General features: G+C 40.4%; 1 protein-coding gene across 1 annotated transcript; it reads left to right on the top strand.

The window, feature by feature from the left end:
* The first annotated feature begins 44 nt into the window (after positions 1-44).
* Positions 45-24,913, top strand: LOC129379048 (NALCN channel auxiliary factor 1-like). Its single transcript, XM_055059605.1, has 3 exons — positions 45-1,328; positions 18,996-19,167; positions 20,337-24,913. Exons 1-3 carry the CDS (start codon positions 642-644, stop codon positions 20,633-20,635), a joined length of 1,158 nt encoding a protein of 385 aa, XP_054915580.1. The 5' UTR covers positions 45-641; the 3' UTR covers positions 20,636-24,913.

Genomic DNA, 24,913 nt, shown 5'->3' with positions numbered 1-24,913 from the left:
AAGAGTCAAGACAAAAAAGTAATATACAATAAATAAGGAATGTAGCCCCAAAACAAAAAAAAGAGAAACAGCGACTTGTGACATCTTATTTTGAAATGTACAACAGGAAGTAAGGCTACGTGTCGTGGCCGAATTGACGCAGGATGCTGCAAACACACACCGTCTCTTGGCGGACATGGCGGCAACTTGATGAAGACGGCGAGGGCTTGAAAAAGAAAGAAGACGTCCGTAGCAGGCTGTAGCTAGGCCCCATCGCGCTGACACAAAAAGGCAACAGTCCTTCGCCATGTTGGAAGACGATAGCGCCCTTGTCCGCGAACGACCGAGGCCGGGGAAAACGTAAGCGCGTCAGTGAGTGTTTCTAAAAGCGGAGTCGCGGCTACGCAGAGGAGCGGAGCGGCGCCGCGCGGCAGCTCGGGGCGGACGGGAGGACAGCCATGGAGGATGCGGCCCGCGGTCGCAGGAGTCTGATTACCCACCCTGCCCACGCTCCTTTGGATGGGAATTTCCGCTGAGCGCGACGGAAAGCCGGGACAACCCACTAGCCGACTCTTAAGGGGAGGAAAACGCGATCGGCTCCCGACGTCCATGACTGTTGCGGCAGAGGAGCCCCCACGGTGGAGTCGGCCGGTTCCCAAAATATGACCAGGGGTGCTGGGACGTGTTGGCAGCAAGACGACGACGACGGCTTCCAAATCTGGCTCGAGCCCCCTCGCGACCACCAAAAGCCATTCACCGACTCTGAGAGGGCGCAGAGATGGCGACTGTCCTTGGCATCTCTCCTGTTCCTCACCGTCCTCCTCTCTGATCGCCTGTGGTTCTGCGCCGAGGCCAGGCTGGCCCGAACCCCGGACAAGTTCGCGTCCTCCCACCTCCGCTCCCCCCACACCCACTCGGTGCACATCAGCCTCACAGAGAACCCCCACGCTATTTTTCTAGGAAACTCCACCAAACATCTGTGTCGCCTCGAAACTCGCCACCGGGACAGTTCGTCCGGCGACTGCTTCGCCTTCGCGGATGCGGACGACCTGTGCCGCGGCCTCTCCGACAAGCAGGGCCCGCGGGTCGCTAACATGAGCGACTTGTTCCTGTCCTTTTGTAACTCCTACTCTCTGCTGGACCTGTTCGACGGCTCGGCGAGCCCGGACAACCTGAACTGCAGCGTCCGGGCGCTGGAGGACGGCGACGCGACGCGATGCGGCGAGTGCGTCCAGGCGTACCAGCGCTACGACCAGCACGCCCAGGAGAAATACGAGGACTTTGAGCTCCTGACGGAGAAATACGAGCCGGGGGCTTATTCGGTGAGGACGTGCATGGAGCAGTGCAAGGTAGGTGGAGGGGAGGGGATGGAGGAGGAGGGGGTGATGTGGTGGCCATCTGTTGATTTGGGCCCGGATAGATGCCAGTTTTGGTCCTCCTGCTCCTGTCGCCATGGAGACGGGTGTCAGATCCAAGGAGACTCCCGGTCTCATTCATCTCCTCATTGTATTTAGTGCAGATGGAGGCCCCGCGACTGAATCCCTTGTTTTTATGTTATTTTTAGCGCATAATCTGCAATCGACCTCAACCTATACAATAAGGCTGATAGCTTCAGCAAACATCCCTGTGTGTGTGTGTGTGTGTGTGTTGTCGCAGTCCGACAGGTGTTCTCCCGGCCGCCCTACTCCACATCGAGTGCAGTTTCATTAAAGTCAAGAGGTGGTTTCCCTGCCTAATGTGCCGGAAGTCCCTTTTTTATGTGTGTGTTTGCACATCAGCAGGCCGCCCGTCTCCTCTGGGTTTGTTTGATTTGCCTGCGGCTCAGTTCAGCACCGCGGACAGCGCCGAGCTGTTGCTTCTTCTTCTTCTTCCTTTTCTTCTTCTTCTGCTGAATGGCGCTACCCCGGCTCCATTCACAGAAGCCTTGGCCAATCCCAGATGGCCTCCATTCACCCAACTAGTAACAGACTCATTGCATTGGCGCAAAAAAACTAAAGAAACCCCAAAAACTACCACATTGTTTGTTTTTATTTTTATACTGTTTAGTTTCTGGCATCTTTAGGATATAATGCGTTGCAACAAGTATCCCTACTCATTCAAATGAGACATTTTAGCATATTATACTCCAGTATGTCATTTATTTTATTGAGATCTTATGAATTAGACCAATACAAAGTAGTGGATAATTGTACTCTATTTTCTGTATGACTTTAGTCTTAAATTACAGCCCCAATTTTTGTTTTCATTGCAGATTGGAAGGAAAGAATCAGTTTTTAAGTCTTGGCACAGATACCCCCTTGCAATTCGTTTGGACTTTGACTAGATCATCATAACGCGGATATGACTCTATTTCCATGTTTGTTTTTAGAGGATTAGTTCCAGTTTTCTTCTTTCTGTCATAATATTTGTTTTTCTGAGCTTGATTTCATGAGTTTATCCTCCAACAACCTCGGATTCATTCTCAGAGCGCTCACCCTCTTGGCATTTGTAGGAAAAACAGTCATTTAGTCATGCTGCTAATTTCCTTAACAGTGACCATTATTCTTCACCTTTGTTGATTATAGGTTTTCTCCGGGCCTTTTATGTGTTACAGAAGAGCAGCATGACTCAAACGATAATGTGGCGCTCTGGTGGAGTTAATGGCTACCTGCCTTGGAGAGGGTTAGCGGTTTAAGTTGACGGATTCGTGTGTTTTTCCTGAGAGATCAAAACCCCCTCGACTCTCCGTGCTGCAAAGTGTGAAAACATTAAAGAAACAGATCTGTGCCGTATTGTCTCGCTCACAGGAAGTGTTTGCCAGGGGGACAATCTCTGACATTTCCGAGTCGTTTCGTTAAACGGGAACATCTCCGGCGGTCCGCAGGTGGTGCTTTGATTCCTCTAGCCTGAGGTGAAGCATCACACAGCGAACACGGCTGGCGTTTGCGGCTCCTCGCTTCATCTGACTCTCTGGAAACCCGCCGTTCATTCATTCACTCATTCATGCTGACAGAACATTGAAAAAGCAAAAGTAGGCAACGGCTCACAAAACAATGAAGCTTCTGACGTTAACAAAGCCGGCCACCGCTGAGGCTTTTTCAAAAAGAAACATTATTTTTGCGATTTCCCAAATGGATAAAACAGATGTTTTACCAGAAAAAATCTGAAAAGTATGCCCTACATTTGTAATAAATATGTTTTATTATGGGTACTTCTAAATAACAGTCACTTAATTATCTATAATAACCTCCAATAAAACTATCCAGGGTCAAGTTTTGTAAATCAACATTTTATTGCTGAATTATTTCATCTGGTTGTTTTTAAATTTTGAAGAATGTGGTTTTTGGTGTCTGCTTGCTAAAATTAAAATGATATTTAGAGTTGTCGATGTAAGTTTAGTTTGCTCTTATCCTCGATTAATCGCAGTATTAACTACTGAATAAAGATGACCGTTAGAACCGAGTCATGTGGTCGGATCTTGAAATATGAATTATTTCCACAGAAAATAGGACAAAGTTGATTCAGTTGAAAATGTTGAAAACATTTTGTTTCTCCAGCTAACTGAAGTAAATTTCTAGTTCTCTTTTTAGTTTGTATGAGTCCTTTATATGTTGAAGTTGGGTTTGTGTATGAAGGGAGAAAATGAATTTTAAAAGTGTAAAATAGGCCAACAGTTGATATAATTGATAAATAAAACATGCTTATTTATTTTCATTTTCTGTAAGGCGACAAGCTTGTTTGAAGGCATGTTTGTCTCACTACTTAAGGTGTTTGTGATGTTGATTCACATAAGTTTAAATAATTACCACTCTTCCTTAAAGTCACAATAAACATGAGGCTAACACATTTTCATTTCTACAAGATTGAAAATAAAGACAAAATACAATACAATCTAGCCCTTGTTTCATTGTAAAATAAGTATACAAACTAACTAAAGAACTAATCACAAACATTCGTTTTGCTAATGCTAAAGCGCTGCTCTAAAATGCTATTTAGCATAATCTGATGCTAACACACTAACTGCAGTTCAGATTACATTACTATGAGGTCTAATTTAATTTTGACAGGTTCTATTGTATTTATGTTTATGTCTGGTTCTTTACTGCCCACCTTTCTTTGTTTTGAAATAAGTTATTGTGGAAAAAGAGAGAAAATTAGGGGAGGAAATAAATATACCCTCTTCAAAATAAGAGCATGATGTTTAACTACTTCAACACAGATGTCATACTTTATTCAGCTGAAAGTTTACGGAACAGTCATGTCATTTATCTGCAAAAATTAATTTAGAGGAAGCTAAGTGTGCTAAATATTTTCAGAGTTAGCAAAAACACTGTTAGCGCATGAGTGAAAGTTTACCCATCACCGCAAATTACACGTCTTGGGTTTTTTAATTAAATAAAAGAAGCCATATGGAAAAATTGTGTGTGGAAAAACTTTATTTGGTTGCAAATTCTAATTTAAAACAATAAATGTCACTATATCATACAAATACCCAATTCATGTTTAGTTTTTAGCCAAAATATAAAGTGCATTTTACTCATATTTTGCATTTTGACCTATTTTGCTGTTGTCCAGGTAGTTTATAAAGAAAAACATTCAGTAATTTAATTTTTTTTGTAGAAAACAGACATCAAGAAGTTGGATGATTGTCTGCGGCTACAGAAACTCCTCCAGCTGTCTCTTGGCTACCCCCACAGAGTAGCCAGGCACAGTTTCTGTCAAAATGTCTACGTAGGATGGGAAAATTGCAGTTCACTCAACAGTCTGCCTTGTTTGTTGTAATTACTGTAATAATAATCATCTGAAATGATGCAAAAAGTCACCTTTTTAATCAAATAAAACCTTCTTGTCCCCGGGAAAGACCCCCCAGCTGCCCTGAGAGCCCATATCTTAATTTCGGATCCCTCCAGGAGGAAAATGTCTCAGCGCCTGCCCAACATTATCGCTGCACTAGACCAAAATATCCTCACTTTTCCATAACTCATAATTATTTGACAAGAATAATGAACTGGCAGTGCAGGTGTCTGCACCCCGGATCCTCCCTGGTAATTTTACTCATTTGTGGATTTGAAAGGCGCCCGCATGACTAAGTAGTCACAGAGTCGGTGAAACTCAGTGGCTCTTACCTGCCTGCTTCTCCTAAAACCTCTTTTTTCCCTCCCCTGCATGTTCCTGCCATTTCTGACCCCGCTTTCACTACATCAGTACTCCAATCCCTTGCTCCACACTCTCGATATCAAACTGAAACACTGATCTCAGCCAGTGATGCGCTTAAGTGAGAAGGAGGACATAAGCTGTGGCGTCCTACGGCTCTAGATCCTTGTCAACCACGCACATCAGCATTGATCTCAGGTCTTTACTGAGGGCCGGGCAGCGGCGATACCAGGAAGTTGATCTCCATTGATTCACACTGTGCACTCTGTGTTTTCTCGTCCTTTATTTGGTAGTAGGCAGCTCCTGCGACCCAAATAGGGCGAGTGGCTGAGTGACGATGTCTCTATCTGACTGTACTACATGACCTGTTTACAGATTTTAGCTAATCTCTTCCATGGTCTTGGGATTTTATGGGTTTTGTTACAAACAAAAACTGCAATTTTAGTATTTTTAGGACCCTTAACCTACTGTCCTAATAGTGATACAGAAATGATAGCATGATGAAAAAAATAAATTCCTACAAACTCAGATTCTTTTAAGTAAAATCCAGAGGAAGCAAGTGGCGTTACAAGTTGCCTTAATAGTAAATACATTCCAAATGTGAATATTACTATTTTTCACATCAGTGCTTGTTGAACAGAGAATATCAGGCTGTAATTAACATAAGTTTTTATAGTGTTTTATAGCTAATCTTATTCTTTATGGAGTTTTATATCCCAATTTCCCTCTTTGGGTAGAATATTACCAATAAACTGTAATATTCAGTCATATAATTACCCCTGATTACTAACCTTCTGCTGTCATATCCAAGTACATTATTTCTATTTTGAGTGTTTTGCCATCTTTCATGTCTGATATGTTTGGCCTGGCTCTGTATTGTTGTGAGGCCTGAATGTTTTCACCATTGTCTGGCCTCAGTTGGTCAGATTTAACATTTACAAGCTGGGGGACATAATGGAGCATTAAGCAACCAGACAGACACCTAGTTTTGCTCAAAGTACTTCATTTACATTCATCAGAAACCTCAGAGGAATACTAATGCGATTTGGTTGGAAACCAATGATTACCTTTGTAAATCTTTTGGGACTGTTTTTGGAAAATGATCTGCTGCCAATTTGTTGGGGTATCTCTGAAATCTTCTCGTTCTCGGTGGTGGTTCAGGAGTTGCTCTGCAGTTGCCTCAGTTGTGCATCAGCGTGCTGGCTTTGATTCTGGATCTGGCCGGTTGACATTTGCTTTGTGTTGCACCGATTTTTGCCTGTACACATCAAACCGACTGTGAGAAAGAAAGGGGATTGCATACAGGAGCTGCTGCTTTGATTTGCTCTCACTCACCCCACGGTACCTCCCACTTGACAGGACGCAGGCGAAGAAGTTACACACAAATGTATCATTTATGTGACTGACTACAGGATTCACACTTTTACAATTTTTGTCTTGGTGCAACCACAAACTTTAACGTCGTCCCTTTGAAACTGAGCCTGCTAAACCTTCAGTGGGTCGGTGACTGACAGACGGTTGCAGCTCATTGCGCTCCCTGCCTGCCCGAGTGTTTATGAGAACCCACAGCGGTGCGCTCACGTGGGTTCTCCACCATTGTGGCTTCCTGCGGCGGTTGTGGATGCTGACCTTGGAGAGGGATTTGTCCCCGCGCAGTGCCTGTCCCACTCCAGGACTGCCACATTTATGAATGGGCCGAGCCCTGAGCTGAATGCTAATGAGGACGGGAGAGAGCAGACAGGATGCTGCTGCAGCGGAAAGAGCTGTGAGCAGCTGATGTCCGCCGGGGAGCGGTTCAGATTTACCTGTAGCAAAACAAAATACACATATAAAGGTTCACATAGATGCTTGTTAATCTGAGTCCTTTCACCTGTTTGTCATCGATAGTCTCTGTTAATAGGAACACAATTGGTTCCGTTTAAACTTGAACTAAATTTCTTACAGCACAGTTTAGATGACTTGAAAGATTTCTAGCAACATCTGACATAGTGTTAGCATTAGAAAAGACTTTGACTACAAACAAGGAAAATCTGTTTTCTGTAAGTTAAATAAGTTTCATAATATTAAACTTATTTAACTTATTTATGTTGTTCACTGATTGCTAATTGTAGGTTGCCCTGGATTTTATTTAAGCACATCAGTCAAGTTACTAAATGCACACTTTTTATTGATTAAGAAATGTTTTTTTTTGTTTTTTACAGCTTTACAATTCTACGCTACTTTGAGTTGATTTATCACATTAATCTAATAAATTCATAGAAATGTCTCATTGTCTTATTTATATCTGAATACTATTATTTAGGTATAAACTCTCTTGCTAATATTCTTCAGTTTTTTTCTTCGAAATATCACTGTAGTTATTCACATGTAGTCCCATTTTTCTCTGGTGAAAGATAATCATATTAGTTGTCAGGAAATCTCTTTTGCAGAAAAAGTATGTGTGCTAAATTTATGTATTTGTCTTTTCTTGATGTTTTGAAGAGGGAGTGCCTAAGCTGCATCAAGTGATGTCATTTCCTCTGTCGACCAATCAGGGGTTAGTGTTGATTCAGATCCACTGGCAATATTTAAATTTGATCAAAAATGAATGGTCCTGACTGGATAGATAACCCGTTTAAAGAAGACACTTTTTCATAAGTGAATATTAAATAAATAAATGTAGATTCCCATCATGTACCTTTGCTTTCTTTGAATTACTGTATGATGTCCTGAAGAAAACATGGACAGATGTGTCTTAGTGACTAATTCTTTCAAAAATCCTCCCCGGAGATGGCTCGCATTTAGCTGCCAAGCTGTTCTCCTGTTCAGGCAATAATGGAACATGCAGAATTTAATTATAGTCACAACATTCATTAGCTTGCCTTCATAAACTGTGAGAAAATGAAGATGTTTCGAGCATGATGTTCTTTTCCCATGAAAAGGATCAGACTAATGCCTTCATTCATTTAGTGCGTGACATCAATTAGTGAGACGGTGCTATTGTCTGCGTACATATTTAAGTGGATTGTTTTTGCTGGGGCACATATGAGGCTGAAAGCGCAGCCCCGTTGCTTTGTGTTAATGTTATTTCATTACACAGCAGAGTTTGGCTAATAAAACGGGTATTAGACGCGGGGTGGGGATGTTTGTAGAGCGTCGGGGGTTAGTTGGTTACTCTTGCGTGATCATGACCTGTATTTCCTGTTAATTCGACCGTATAGACCTTTTTCTATCCAGCTCTGTCTGTATATTCAGATTGTCTGCTAAGCTCCATTAGGATGATTGAGGATGATGTTGTCTTGTTACAGGAATTGCCAGGCACATAATATTATTTTCTTTGGACTTTATGTCTCCCTTTAAAATCTCAGTAATTAAGTGTAACCAAAATAGTGCATAATTGGAAGGAAAAGCAACAAATTCTCCAGATTTGGAAATTTAGTATGACTTTTCAAGTAACTCAAACAGTGTAACTATTCTGCTAATCTAAAAGAAGCTAGCTTGTGTAGCTAGTCTGTAGGGTTAAAACCTTAAGAAGAGTGACAGGTGGCACTTTGTGCACTTTGTGAACTTTGTGTTGTTTCCTTCTGTTCATGAGGGAATTGTTAAGTAGCTTCGTCTCAGCTTGCTGACCAGCAGTGTGCAGCATCAAGTGAGGCAGGAGGAGAGCTGTGGAAATATATTTGCAATAAAAAATGTTTTTCTTGACTTTCTATTGAAAAATGGGATATTAGAGATAATTTATAAACCAATGCTACTCAATAATCAACGGATTTGATGTATTAGTGTTACATCCAAGTCTTTTTATAATTGCTGACAACCGTTTTGCAGGTTTTTATTGGTATTTTGATGATCTGTCTGTGGAGTTGAGCTCCAAGTCTTTGCAGCTGAAAGGCCTCCTTACAATCACCAGGTTCTCTCAAAATGTTAATATTAGTTTCAGTTCAAATGAACAAATTAAGAAGATTAATTGAGCCAAAATTTACCGGGGGTATGAATAAATTATTCACAAAGCCAAGCTATTTCTTGTAGCAAAGTGAAGAAAAGTCTTGTAGGTTGGCTATTTCAAGAAGAAATAAAAAATCCTAGTGTTGAATCTTAATTACTGATGTTTTTGAGCTGAGCATGAATCTTGTTACGATTGTAGTTCTGTATTGTTCTTGTATTCTTCCATATGGTTTATTGCTTGGCCAACTACTGTGTTCTGAGGCAGCATTGGGTAACAGCAACAACTTTACTGCTGAAAACAGGAAACTGATGCAGAGCATTAGCACCTTCCAGAACCACAACGTTGCAGATGAAACACGTAATAATCAGGCTGAGAGTTATGTTCCATTTAGCAAGAATAGACCCCATTATCAGAGCTACCAATGGTCCTTACCAGCTTACTGCTCGACCTCCTCTTCAGAACCTCTCCTGATTGGATCCGCAAAGTGGCCATCTGAGCTGAGAGCTGCTGTACAACCTGTCGAGACCCCCCTCCAACTCTTCAGTGGCGTTCAGATTAGAATAGCAGTTGCAGCAATTTAAATCTTCTCATTTCTCATTTGGTTGGATCAGCTTTCGTGCTCGACTGGAAATATTTTGTCCACCAGATTTTTAAAGAAAATAGTTTGTCATAAGTTAAATGATTGATTGTGTTACACAAAAGTTGGTTGGTTTAATGATTTGGGAACCAGATGACTATCAGGAAATAGTTTTCATTCTCTTATTGGTTATGAATACCAACCTGATAAAGCCTAGTTATTAAATAGATGAAGTATTTAAGTTCAGTTCTAAAATATTTGTACTACATAGATTTCACTATGAGTGGAAAAATATCAGACAGGATGAGTTTATTGACAAAAAAATTAAACCTTTCAGTTAAACTGCAATGAGAACCCAAAGTGGGAATCTCAAAATGAACCAAATTAGCCTTTAGCTAAGAAAGGCAACACAACATTTTGGGAAATAGTCTTTAAATGTCCATTAATGACCATATAAATTATTTGGAAGCGTCATTTGTGTGCTACAGCAGCGACATAAAGCTCTTCAGTCAAATCAATAAAAGTCATCTTAGCTTAGCCTTTGCTGCTATGATAACAAATGTTGTTTAGCACATTTTATGGGCAATTTTAAGTAGTTTAATGTGAAAAAAGGAAAAGAAAAAGTCAGATAAAACAGAGTGCGCTAACGTAAAATGACTTTACTTATCATTAACCTTATACAACAAACTTATGACATGGCATGTTTGCACTCAAGCAGTTAAAAATCTTGCAATACACAGTCCAAACCAAATGTTTCAATACGCACCTGTCATGACATATTGAGTAATCTGATGTAAAGTTGTATATGTTGGTTAAAGGTTTGCACAAGTGCTTCATTCTGGGATTAATCGTTTTTATTCATGGCTGGGGCCCAGCAGTTTTGAAGAAAAGGGGTCCAAACATTTATGATTCCCAGAGGGAGAACTCTGGATTAAAATTTTTCCGATCGACATCATTACTCGCTCAATGATACCTGATATGAATTATGAATGAATCTTATTTCCTTCCACTGAGCCAGCATCTTAGAGCTTCATCTTTTTTATTATGGGAGTCTTTAATTTTTTAACATAATCATTCTATACATTTTTTGCACTGACTCGGACTAGGATTATTCTCATTTGAAGTGGAAAACGAGCTCTGCATCAATTTCAAACGTTTTTACAAACAACTTATTTTTGTCATAGAATATTAGTAAAAAAATATACATTTAATTGTATATTTTCTTGTAAATGTTAAATTTATTTCTCTTAGATTCTTCCTTTTGGTTTGTACACTTGAAAAAGAAAATATTACAAAGTATTTTTGGTCTAATTTCTTGTGCAAATATCTAACTGACTTACAAATAACTTCAGGAAGAAATAGATGCTGAAAAGTGGAACAAGATATTTTAACTTATAAAACATTTCTTGTTCCAGTGACACATTATTTCACTTTTAACTTGTAATCTTTGATCAATATTAAGTAATTATTGACTTAAATCAAGCTCTTGCATCTTGGTTGTGTAAATTAGCCCAATTGAAATCAGATGGAACAAAACTGGACCAAAAATACTTGGTTTTCTCTGCATTTGAGTTTTTTTCAAACATATTTTGTTATTGCCTGGTTTACATGAGAGTACATCTTCAATGTTATGATTGCTGAAATTATTTCTTTACGCTAAAATGCCAGAGTAATGAGAGTGGAAACCTTGTTAATTTGTTTTTATTAAACTCGTAAAATTAAGCTTCCAATAAACTGATCCACATTTTGAAGATCTTGTGTCTTCATAAACTTTTTATTTCAAGAAAATTGAGCAAAATGGAGTCACAAAACATCATGAGAAAAAATAAATCAGGAAGAGAACTGTAGCTCTCCATTGATGTGATTGATTTAGTTTAATTTATCATAGACTGATTCAGAGCTTTTTTTCCTCCTTTATTTAAAAAAAATTGAGGCAATTTATTGCGACGCAGAAGCAGGTAGACGGTAAATCCTCCCATGCACATTCATGACCATGTTTTCTAAGAATGGGTCTGCGAAACATGCTTCAGGGAAACAGAGCCGCTTATCTCCAACTCATCGTATTCTCATATGAAAGTCAAACATCTCCAGACCCCAGTAACTCCGTGTTCTCTGAGGTTCAAGCTTTTTCAGAGCCTGTCAATATAAATGATGGATGGTTAGTCATGTTGTTTACTGACTGGGTCTTTTTAAAACATCTCTTTACTCTGAATGATTGTACAGTAAATTTATATCCCTCATAGAATTAAAATAGATTTTTTATTCCACCACAAAGTTTGTTTCTGAAATTTAACTTTTATTTCGAAAGATAATAGAAGTGAAATTGTATAGGAGATATTTGAGCTTTTTAGATGCTAATCAGCTGCTTCTTGTCTTGTACAGAAGAGTGATTGACAGCACTAAGATCCTCCTAGCTCTGATTGGTTGTTTATAATTTGGAACGTTGCATTTCTGCAGATGGCAGTAGAACCACAGGGAGGAGGCAGAGCAGTGGGATATTTTCACAGATTTATTGTCTCATATTGTCAGGTCATGTGGACAGTTTTAATAAATGTGTAAAAAAAAAAGACATCTTGTAGCTTTAATTATTAATGGAAAGATATTCATTGACATTGCAGCAATTAAGCCATTTCTGTAATTTTAATGATTTAACTTTGGTGAAGTGGAAGAACTGGGTGTTTTTTTGCCATTTATTTTGCAAAACTGCAATGAAAATACGGTTTTTCGCATCACATGAGTGATATTATTAACAACCAGCTGTTGCCACTGATGGAAACCACAAAGAAGACGACAACAGGAAGTACTTTGTGGATGGTGGAGCAGTATGTTATTCTCGTGTGATTTTAACAGCACTTCTGACTTAATTGACACACTGCAATTGCGAAATTGTGTGTTTTTTTCAATATTAGTGGAATATTTACAAAGTTTTGCGCACATTTGTAATGGAAATATGATGTTGGTGAAGCTAAAACATTACTTTAAACCTAAAATCTAACAACTGTTTTGAACTTTGCTGTAGTTGGAGAAGTTTTTCTGTCTCATCCTGGAGTATTTGGCAGGTTTTCTGCATCATATTTAGATCCATTTCTTTTCTCATAATTTCTGGTCAGTTTTTATGCTCTTGTTCACTGCAGGTGTGTCCAAGGGCCTGTGCAGTGTTAGTTTTCCTCCTTCACCTTCCTCCTGCCACTCTCCCATAAAGCCAGATTAATGACCTGCATGACTAATAGTTGTCTCGTCGACAGACTTTCCTGTCTCCCGACTTTCCGGAGCACATTCCAGTTTCTCCACATCAACCTCCGTTGACCCTGTTAAACCGAGGAGATGACCGGACGAAGAAGCAGCAAATCCGCCAACACGGGTTGCTCTGAAATTGCACACCGTTTAATTCGATGGGGCCGCTCTGTCTCTGAATCATTTTCCAGAGCACCTGTATACAGTATGTTACATCAGCAGGGAATTGGATGGGAATGAGTGCGGACATCAGCACGGGAGAAGGCAGACAGTGTTTGCCTTTTCTGCCGGATTATCCGGCGGTTGCGTCAGCGGCTTGAGGCGGACTCTCGGAGCGAGCTGGAAGAGCATCAAAGTCCTGCGTCCAGAGCATTTTGTCAGGGTAAATTGTGTCTCTTTTTTGTTGTGAACACATGAAAATGCTCCCACGTTTCTGGGCATTGTTGTGGAAAAACACATTAGGCCACATGTGCCAAACTCAAGGCCTGGGGTCCAAATTTGGCCCGTCGTAGCTCTTTATGTGGTCCTCTCGACTCCAGAGGGACACATAAGTAGAACCCTGAAGATAACAGCTGTGTTCAAATATTATTTGATCAAATCAAGCCAGATTTGTACAGTTCCTCCAGTCCTTTGTGGAAATCCACTCAAAAATCAACAAATCCCCACATTTTCTCTGGAGTTTTTTGCTATATTCCTGCAAAGGAATGGCCCAAAATGTTGGTTTAAGTCAGTGCTTCTCAATTATTTTCCGTTACGCCCCCCCTAGCAAGAAGAAAACTATTCGCGCCCCCCACTCCCTACCGTGACTATCCATCTCTGCATAACATTTTTTCCTTATTAACATTTTTTTTCGCTGAAAAAACTCTAGCGGCTTATCGGCGTGATTGGGATGTAACGTATTTAAGTGACGCGCTAATTTATTTGGCTTCATGCTGTCCGCTGCGAGCATTTTTAGACACAGCAAACACAGCGGTCTTTCCTCTTCTCCAACTGTAGTCACAGTGAAGTCAAGCGCTAAATACGATTCGTCGTATTTCCTCTTCTTAGCTTTCGGTTGACTTTCTGTTGTCTCATTATCTTTGTCTCTCTCCGCTTTTCTTTTCATCCCTGTGAAAAACTTTTTCATGTTGGGGGTTGTTGAATAACGGAGGCCAGAGACAGAACGCAGTCGGAGCTTTTTGTTGACTTAACACTGCTAACCAAGGCAAACCTGTTGTCTTGTAAGTCGTAAAATGTTGCACTGTCGCAAACGTGACAGAAGTAACAATGACAGCGCCACTGCTGCCTACTGTGCGCAATTACACTTTATACTAGTACGGCCAAAAAAAAGCCTGTTCCCCAGGTTCACACGCCCCCCCAGGTATCTCACCGTGCCCCCCAAAGGGGGCCCGCCCCACTATTTGAGAAGCACTGGTTTAAGTGATGCTAACTCCCTTCTGCAGGTGGCAGTATGTCTCACTTCTACTGCACTGCTGCCTCAGGGTGAGGCAAGTAATTTTGTTCAATAAAACATCACATTTACAAATGTTAATAATCAACTAACAATATTTAAAGTTAAACAAATAAGGTGATTTCCCATTAACTTTAGCCGACCTTACCTTAACCCTAATATCTCAAAATTCCTTGAAGGTTTTTCTGACTTCGCCCCTCAAAATCAGTGATTCTGATTGATTCTTGTCCCAAAATCCCAAAGGGACTGATAGTTATTATTGTTTTATTAGTTTATATGGAACAACCAGCTGTGTGAGAAAATTCATGATCAAGTGGATTTTGTGTCCCCACTGTGAGGCTTTTCCATGTCAGGAATCTGCCTCACTCTGTACATTACGGAGCTGGGGAAAAGATAAATAAATAAAACGACAGGCCCTATCATCACACAAAGAAACGCAGCTGAAAATAGCCCAGGTAGTGCAAGAGCCGCTTCCTGCTCAACCAGAGCTGTGATTTGTGCGAGTGGTAATGATCTGTGTCATTCAGCTTCTAACTGGGATCTCACTCTGCAGCTGACTCACATGCTTTTTATAGCTGCCGCCGTCTCTTGTCATTCCGCTTTATAGCCGCCGCGTGAGTGTGTGTGTGTGTTTACGTGTGCGTAGAGACCATCCTGCTGGGAACGAAACCGAGTGTTGATACTTCACAGCAGGTTCAGTGAAAGTTTTTACAACGTGTCGGAGCTAAAGCCAACATGCATGGCTCACTTGGCGCTTGATTTGCGAGGTGTACCCCATTGAACTAATAAATGCAGGCGCTTTATTAACTTTGTCACCTCTTTTGCAAGTTTTCTGCTATAATTAAAGCTTGTGGATGCAGGTGGAGTATAAGAATGTTCTGTTTGCTGCTTACATTGATGAGGAAATGAACTTTTTAACCTTTTCAAGCCATCAATTGGTGGAGGTCAAACGTTTATCAGGATAACATAAAACTGGATGTGTAGAAATTATCCACAAGTGTAACACTGGTAAAGACATGCACAATTAATCAATTACTTCAGTAGTAAATTTAAATTATCTTAAAATATCTTTCAAAAGGCTATTTTATTTAGAGAGAGTTCATAATCCATTTTATTATGGTTTCAGTTCTAAGTAGTTTTTATTTCTGTTTCAGTGTTAAGTGAGTTTTATGAAATCAAAGTTTAATCTTTGAGAGACCAAACATGCACTATTATGCTATTATCGCTTAAAATAGTCTCAAAACAACAATATCATCATTTATCATCCAGAATTTTTTTTTTTGACAGACATTTAAAATGATAAGTTTCCTGGTTTTACTTTTTATAGATATATGTTTGAGTTACATGAACATTGTTGTTTTATTCTCTTAACTATTGGCAGCATGTCACAGAAACCCCAAGCAAAAATGTAGTATTTATTTGCAGAAAATGAGAAATGGTCAAAATTAGGAAAAGATGCAGTGCTTTCAGACTTGAAATAAGTTTATTTTAATGTAGAAACAACACTATTAATGTTTTAACTCAGACATGAATATTTGGTGGTTTTTAATGGAGCTGTATGTGCTGTAGGGTTTGTAGAGGAATATATTGTGGCTGCAGATCATGTGGATCTGCTGTGTACTTCTTATATAATGGAAATCACTGTAGAGAAATGTTGGATACCACATCTTAAAGATGCTTTTACCACCAGTTGGAAGGCAGACATAGTAATGAGCATGTTGGGTCTGGAATCAGCTGAGCGCTGACCAGCGTAGTGCGCTGCTCCATCTGCGCCTCTGGGCTTCGGTGCATTGTTTGAAGCAGCCTGAGCTGCATGGTGACAGAGACTCTGAGTGCCAGGTTCCCATTCACACTGATCACACATTAGACTGATCAAATCAGACTCTAGGCCTGCTTCCTGACTAACTCAATTTGCTCCTGTACGCTTCCCTTTTCACGCTGTGCAAGAGCACATCCACACACACGCACACGAGCTGCAGACCTGGATGCACTTCTTCTTCTTTTTTTTTTAAATGTGCACGCACACAGACAGCAAAAGCTGGCAGCGAGCGGGGCAGCACCCATTGAGCTTTAATGAAAAGCAGAAAAAGCCGTTACCTTGGCAACTGCCTGCATACATCTTCAGGAGGACCCAGATTTCCTGTCTCGCAGCGACCGTATTGTTTTGGTTCTCTTTTGAAAGCTGCGGCATCCCTGCGTGGATTGTCTCACCGCTGGGTGAATTTATGCAACATCATCTTAGATTAAGCAGCATTTCTTTAATTGGGGGGAAACAGGAAGTTCCGCCCACTTTCTTTTAAAATTCGCACCTTGAACATCTCAGACCGGTTGATCTTTTTAGTGATTTTCAGCCGGCTTCCCCTCCACGCTGTTCAGCTGTTGAGCTCTTCTACGACAAGAACACAGCTGCCAAACGCAGAGGATCATGGGAATTAATCTGGCTGCATGAATCATCCACAAAAGCCCCCCTCTAACACAGCAAAAGGTGTAAATGCTATAGTCTGAATGGACAGAACACGTTTTTTTCACCAAGGCAGCAAAAGCACACAGAGTTGACCTTTTTTTCCTGTTTTGCTTTGAAGCGCCCAGACATTTCCTCCATAAAAGCACACATGAAGTGTAAACACGACGTCCTGCATGTTGGCAATATATTTGATTACACAAAGCACACTGCTCTTCCATTATCGTTCTCATAACTGTCGCCATAATCAGATTACTCTAATTATTATAATTGTCTGTGCAGGGTTTGTTATCTTTGTTTGCTGGCGTAAACAGGAAGCAGATCCGAGTCCCCGCATGGGGAAGGGATGAAGATTTACCTCGCTGTGATTCAACCAAACATCCGAACCGTGATGAACCTGACAGTGAACTGTCCCGCCTTTCACATCTCCGATGCTCCTCTGTGCTTCGATGATTAGCAACGTTGGCGACATGTTCTCCGCTGAGACGTTCACAGCAGTAAAGCTTCGTGCTTTTTTTATTTTGTCACATTAAAACAGCAAACTTTACATCAATTCCCATTAAAATACAGTAAAGACAGCCTCATTCTTAAGTTTTCAACTTACATTTGAGTCTAAATTAAAATATATGCATTTATTTTCTCATTGTTTGAAGTTTAATCAGACCAAACTTCTCTTTTTCAAGTTAGTTAGTATTTCCAAAATTATTTCTATTTGCCAAATGTTGAGAACATTTATTTTCTAACTTTCTTTCCGGTGGTGCATGTCAGACTTCCCCAGGGCAGCTTTGGCTACTCTGTAGTAGCTGCCACTGCATGAATGTGGTGTGAATGGGTGAATTTGGATTTGATAAAGCGCTGTACAAGTGCACACTGTCTTTCACCCTATTTCTTTTCCTCATTTCTGGCATCGGTTCCTTCCTTGTTTCCCTCTTTGTCTCAAAGCTCTACCTTTTTTGCATTTCTTCTGTCATTAATTTCTTACTTTATATTCCTCCAATGTCATGGTGTCTACACATCCTCAAAGTTTTGAATTTGTGTAATTAAGGCCATAAAATGTAAATAAAAAATGCCTTTAATGCATTAATCTTTGTCTTGACAGGACTGCTTAATCTTTTATGGTCTGTATTTTTTTCTAACAGGTGAAAGTTTGAATCACAACTCTGTGTTGATCTATCACATAAAATTATTTTGAAATTTCTTGTTAATTTTAAACATTTCTAACTCAAAAACACAACAAACCGCTGGATGAATGACTGCCCTACCATTCAAACAGCAGGATAAACATGTTTTCTGGGGAAAACCTTCAGCACGACGGACTTACACACCTTGTTTTCCTTTTTTTTTCAAATGTCTGCTGCTGGCATGAACTAGTTGGATACTTCAGATCCACTGTTACAGTTTATACAAAACTTTAAAAGAAACAATTACTTTCATTTAAAACAAAGTTTTCCTGCTGTTTATCAGATGATTGAACACATGGATTAACAGACCTCTAATGCTTTATAAAGGATGTATCTAATAATATTTATAAGCAGTAAGTTGGTGGTTTTCAAATGTTTTTTTTTTTAATACAATTTGACTCAACTTAATTGGTTAATCGCAGGTTTTCTTTGTCTGATATAAAAGTCTTACTTGCTGAGCTGAAACATTTAGGTGCAGCAAAGACATTGGAAATCTTTACGGATGTAAATATTTAGGTATTAAGTATACCGCTGCTGAATAACTATAATATGATAACGGCTAAAACTAAGAAGAATTCCCGACCCAGTTTTGGCTGCATCACGCCACCATCTGTCTGCTTATCTGATAAATTTGTCCACCTAATTTGACTTCCTGGCTCAAACGAAACCAGAGGAAGCTCTTCCTGGAAGGAGAAAACCCATTTTGGCTTTAAACCGTGGTGACACACACCGAATCGAGCAGAACGCCTGCAGTAGATTACAAGCAGCTGGTTAGCCTGGCTATTATCTCCTCAGCTTTCACTGCATTAAATGCTGGGTTTCCATTTTGCTTGTCAAAACATTCCTATTAGATGGTAAGTGGTTTAAACAAGCAGGTAATTACTGCTTATTATGAAAAAACAAAAGTCATTTGGCTCCTGTTTGGATGTGATATTAACACAAGCAGGCCTAAGACCCAGCAGAGGCAGAAAACTTCCTCCAGTTCTCAAGGGGATCATGAACCTGCATCTATTTATGTCATTTTCCTCCCTCTCTCTCCTCCTCCTCCTCCTCAGATGGCCTATAAGCCCTGGCTCTGTACTCAGTACTTCCCCAACATCAAGCAGTCTTGTCAGAGGAAGATACCGTGCCATCGGTACTGCCTGGAGGTCCAGCAGAGCTGCCCGTTCATCCTGCCCGACAACGACGACCTGATCCATGGCGGAAACCCCAGCTTCATCTGCACAGGTTAATATGCATGTGTGAACCCTGGCCTTGACTTCCTATGGCTCGTTTTTTTAGTAAACATCATTTTATGAAATGATTCAGTGAATGAATTCATCCACTTATTGACTCCTCGGCATCCCTGCTGGAAGTCGCATTTCTGAAGGTTATCTGATGACATCTAGTGGCTGAATTGAGGACTGCAGCGAGCATCCAAGGACATTTTGAAAATTGTACGGATAAATTAAATTTGGCTTGTCTCTCCGTATTTACTACAGTTTATTCATTTCTAACTAAACCACAGAGGAGCAAATGTCGCCTGTAGTCGGTGTCACTTCCTGTCTGAGGGAAGACAAGGGAAGTTTTCCTTTACTTTCAGTGCCGTTTCAGCGTGAACATGTCTCAAATGATATTTAGAAAGCAACAACTTGGACAATTTTTAATTGGTTGTGAATTTTCTCTACTCTAAATGATGCATACTGGCTCAACTATTTACATATATAATTAGATGTTTTAAAATCATTCGATTCCATAGATTTACAGCGGGTAAATTAAGTATTGAATACATCACAATATTCATACTAAATATATATTTATAAATGTTTACCCTGAAGCAACCATACATAAAAAGAAAACCAAAGAAATAAGTTAAAAAGTGAAGTTTTATGGATTACATGGTTTATTTAAAAATATGTTTACTTTGAAAAATAAAAATTTTACCTGCTTATTTTAAAACCAGACACATCTATGCTTCAAATCTGTGTCAAACTTGAATGAAGTTTCTTTCTTCTGTCAAGAAGAGTGGTCAACTTTTTAGGGTTAAATTTAAGTGGGGTGTGTGTTTATTTTTGATCCTGCATGTAAAATTCAGTCGGTTTAATATTTGAAAACTAAAATTCCAGCCTTTGCTTCTGGTTCTTTGTTCTAAAATTCACTGTAGACCTATAGATGGGTGTATGTAAACTTTTGATTTATACTATTCATTGCCATTCAAAAGCAACAAGGCCACACTGTGATACACTGGATTGAAAAATACAGTTATCGCCAAAAGCTTTGGCACCCACACAACATCTGGGTTCATTTTCTTAACTTAAAGCTTGTTAGCAGGTTGTTGATTGTGTTAAAAGTCTTGTTGCAGCCCAAACACAGCTGTCATCTGTCAACATTTTCATCCCGTGTTGTTTCTTTCCCAGGGCTCCTGGGAGACCATCCATCAGACGGCGAGGCGGAGTGCTGCGACGTTCGATGGGACTCCAAAATGGACAGCCCTTCAGGCAGCACGCTTCAAAGGACTGCTTCTTCCTGCCAACCCGAGGGGGCTTCGGTCACTTCCGCCGCCAGCCCGAGACTGTGCAGCGGGCGACTGAAGATATGCCTGCTGGCCCTCGTCCTCCTACAAACTGTCATCATCATCTCAGCCTCGCATAACTCTACGTTGCTGGACGTGGCCGCCATTTTCTCTCCGGAGGAGGCCGCTCCGAACGAGGAGTGAACCCCTCGATGGGGGGTGTCGGGGAGCGGGGTTATGGCTTTTTACAGTGTCATGGCCGCCAGGGACGAATCTGGCAAGACGTGCCAGAGATGTCACCGCGATCTGCTGCCAAACGAAGCATCAATCACACAACGCGGGAGGGCTCGACCTGGAGATCACTGGGCTGGATATCGACCCAATCGAGATGTTCGGGGACCACGCCCTACGAAGAACTGACCTCTTGCCACTAGGAACCTGCTCATTGTTTCTATCTCATCCACATGTTTTCTAGCATATCGTCCCTGTTTTCCTTCCCCTCCTGCCTTTCCTGTCCTCCGGTTTCAGTGTCTGGATGGGTGAAATGGACATTGACGACGTGTGCATTCCAGCTCATCGTTACCTTTAGATTTTTGCTGCACTTTTTCACCCTGGGTGTCAGATTACTTTGACATTTCCGCTCTGTTCTTCTCTCAATCCCTCATCTCCATTGGTGCGCCGTACGTGTTGTTGCTCAAGGGCCTGTTGGCATCAGCTCATCCTTTAGTTGTGGATCATGCTTTCCCTCAGAAATGTGGTTCTTCTGTGTTCCGTTGTCGAGCTTATGTTGTTTTTTTTCTACTGGATCTTTTGTGAACCCCTTACAACGGCACATGCCTAAGCATTTTAGGACCTTAAGTGCTCTGAGACTCGCTTCCTCCTCTGACTTGTTCTGCAGTTGGATAAGTTGGGAGTCAAGTGGAAAGGTTGGTGATACTGCAACTGTCTGAGGCGTTTTCTTTAATGTTTTCCTTTTAGTCTTTGACGGGACGCCGCTTGTTCTAAGTGTTTAGTTCACCTTACACCACAGTGGCTAGTCTTACTGGTTAAATTGTTTGTGTGGGAGAATGCTGGAGTTGGAAAAGGCCAGAACACAGGGAGCCTCACTCATCAACCATGAACCTGTCTCCATAAATAGGCTTTTCCCACCAATCGGTTCCACTGTTTAACCACTTCTTAACTGGTCCAGTTTGGATTTCCACAACCAGAAAACAACTTTTACTCTTTATCTCAGTATCCCCATCTTAGTTATTAAAAGTTGACTATAATAAAACACAGCTGGGACTTATTAGAACATAGCAGAGGGTGATATCAAAATAAACAGCAGGAGGCAAAGTTGTAAACATTTCCTCTCAACTTCCAAGCATAAGAAAAGGCATTTATTGCCTGCAGCTTTTTTCCTGTGACCCCACACCGCTGTAATTCTTACCAGCAAGCGCTCTAATTTAGTAAGAAATTACTTCATGCCTCAATTAATAAAGTGCCTCTCTTTACATACAATAATAACCACAATAAATAAACTTAAATTAAGGTGCAACAAGACAGCTGAGTCAAAGTGAAAGATGTATTGTGATAAATGGTTAACTCTAAAATGTTGTTTTCTAAAATTTCACTTTATTTTTACAAGAATTCCCCACTGCTTTCACTTTACAAGGTTTTATTTAAAACACCTCAATGAAATAGATCAAAACAGTTTGCAGGATCATAATCTTAATTCTTTAGATAGAAACTCAAATTTCTACCTTTGATTAGATTATCCACAATAGTTTAAAAACTTTACATGGGGATTATAGGATTTTACTCGGAGATAACCCTGCAAGCTTCTCAGCTCGATGCTTGAACAACGAAGCACATGTCATGGTAGGAGGATGGAAAGTCATGCATAAAAAACTGCCAAAATCAAAACCGTAATTTTGGCAAGTGGTTTAAACCCTCTCCAGGCAGATGCTGCAGATTTGCAGCAGCTCAATGCTACTTAGCTAGTCTTTGCAAGTAATTTGAGCCTGAGAGGGTTAAAACTGTGCAAAAAGCAGCCATAACCTTGCATGTGTTTGGACGACTTTTTAACCAGATTGGTGGCACGTTTTGCTGCCCATAGATGGTGCAGTTGTTTCAGTTCCGAAGCACAAAAGTTAATAGAGAAACAAAAACAAGGACAAAAGAAAATGTGTGACCCTCGAGCACAAAACTTTTTTCCCCATGCGAGGATTATGCTAACTGCATAATATCCAAATACAGATATAAACATTTTGTTTTATTATGGAAAACAGTTAAATATGAAAACCAATCATATAATGTATCACCCAATAATATCAGCAAAACCTGCTAATCCAGGAACCTGGAAGTTAACTGCATGTAATGGAGGTTTGACCTTTAAGGCAGACCAGAGTTCACTCATTTAGTTCAGATGTTTGGAAAAGGGTTCAGGCTAAACAAAAAGTGCCCAAAGAAACACCACATCTGTACTCGTACTAGAGGTTGAGATGGTGGAAATACAAAGAACTGGTGCTAAGCAAGAACTAGCAACAAAGAGACAATATAGAGTGGAAAACTCTTAGAGCTAGTTGAGGTAGTTCATTTCTGAGGAACTGCTTTCATAGAACAGATTTGTATTCCTACTCCAGTACAGAAACCTTACCATGGTGCCCTTGGTATGTAAGCAAAAAATGCTAAACTGAACTTCTACTGATCCAGACAATCCAGTCAGTTCAATGCTTCTTTGTGTTGGTGGGTAGGTTCAACCTCACCTTATGTCCTTCACCCTTGAATGGTCACGCCCACTTTTGGGGGAAGCAGATACTTTGATTTGAATGGGTTGTTTGGTGAACTGGGCTAACTATCTTAAGGTGACTAGATTATTAATATCAAGAAAAATGTAATTATCCAGACATTCACTTAAGTCTTTCTGGGGCTCTGCATCGATTTGAATCCCTTCACTTCAGAGTTTTTCTTTACAATGTACCCAATTAGCAACCAGAAAGAACATAGTGTATATGTGTCCTGGTGTGCTTTTTTAGTCAAGAGACCAATTCAGTTCAACACCCAACAGTTTGAAGGTACTCCCATTTAAATTGTAGCATCTCCCAAAAGTTTCCGTTGACATTGTGCAGGGGGTTAAGTACACAGGGGTGAGGAACCAACCTATTTGCCTCTAAATAAGTGGCAGTGAAACCTGCGTGGGAACTTCTTTGAGTCTTCTTGTGGAGAACTGGAACTCAGGAGGTTTCTGGCTGCTCTAGATGGCCGCAAATGTTTTACTTGGCGAATGAGGCTCCCGGATCTTTAGGTGACTTTTGGCCGAATGATGCATCAAAGCGGGAGAAAGTGGTGAAATCGAAACACTTCAGGGTTAGCTTCTTCTTCTAGACAAGTTCTCCTGCGGTCAGTTTGGCTTTTCAGGATCTCAGAGTTTGTACAAGTCAGTCAATCAAACTACCTACTCTGAAAATCACCCCAGTTGATCAGTTATATTCTTTATCTGACGAGCAAAGAGTCAGTGTGCAAGGAGTGTGAAGAGTTTTTAAAGGGCTGATCCATCCACTTTTATGCTGTTTTCTGATTTTCAAATGGCGCCTTCTAGTCAATCATCTTTTCCCCCCTTTTTTTTTTACTAGCGAAAGGACAAAAACAAGACATTTCTCCAAATCCGAGTCACTGAGAAAATATTGCATAAATAACATGGTTGCTTTCTAATAATGGCTGATCTGTCCTAATACTTTTAGCAGTGGAAACATTGTATGAGCTACTTGGCATCAGATAACAATCTGGCCCAGTTGGACGACCCTTGACCCTTCTTTTAAGGCCTCCCAGATGAGAGAAGACATTCTCCACCCACATGTTTGGCTGCTCCCATATATTTGGCTCTGCCCCCTTAATCATTAGCTGACTGAGTCCTGTGGATCTATGCAGATGAACCCCCCGCCTCAAATCTCCCCAGCCACTGTCCTTCGCCTCCTCTAGTCCTTTCTGTTGTAAATATGTCCTGAGGATGTGGAATCCCCTAAAAGTCGCCCCTTCCTGCCTTTCCTGGTCCCTCCCTCCCCCACCCGCTGGAATCTCTGTGTTTTCTGTTCGGCTCCTCGGTTTTTGTCTGTTTTTTGAGATTTTTGCCACATTTTTCTGTTGTCTAAAGCAGTGGTGTGAGTTGATGAGTAGGACAAAGTTGGATGTTTAAAGGGTTGACATAAAGAGGTCTTTAAGAATATATAGATATATATAAATATATATATATATGAAAAAGACAAAGCTTGAAATGAGAAAAGGTTTAAATATAGAGAAAAAATATGATAAAAGTTGTCATATTGTCATACTAGAGATGCTTTAGTTTGCTATTTTACTTTCTTTTTTTTTCTACAAAAGACTTGGATGAAAATTATTTATAAAAATGCGTCCCACAAGTCATGACCTTTTTTGGACGTGAAACAAATACATTTATTAACATTTTGTTCAAAGGAAAATAAATATAAATTATGTTAAACATGA

The sequence above is a fragment of the Poeciliopsis prolifica genome, unplaced genomic scaffold, assembly GCF_027474105.1.
Source record: "Poeciliopsis prolifica strain line A6 unplaced genomic scaffold, Auburn_PproV2 SCAFFOLD055, whole genome shotgun sequence".
In the NCBI taxonomy this organism is placed as follows: Eukaryota; Metazoa; Chordata; class Actinopteri; order Cyprinodontiformes; family Poeciliidae; genus Poeciliopsis; species Poeciliopsis prolifica.
The sequence above is the reverse complement of the archived record's forward strand: the minus strand, read 5'-3'. Positions and strand labels throughout refer to the sequence as shown.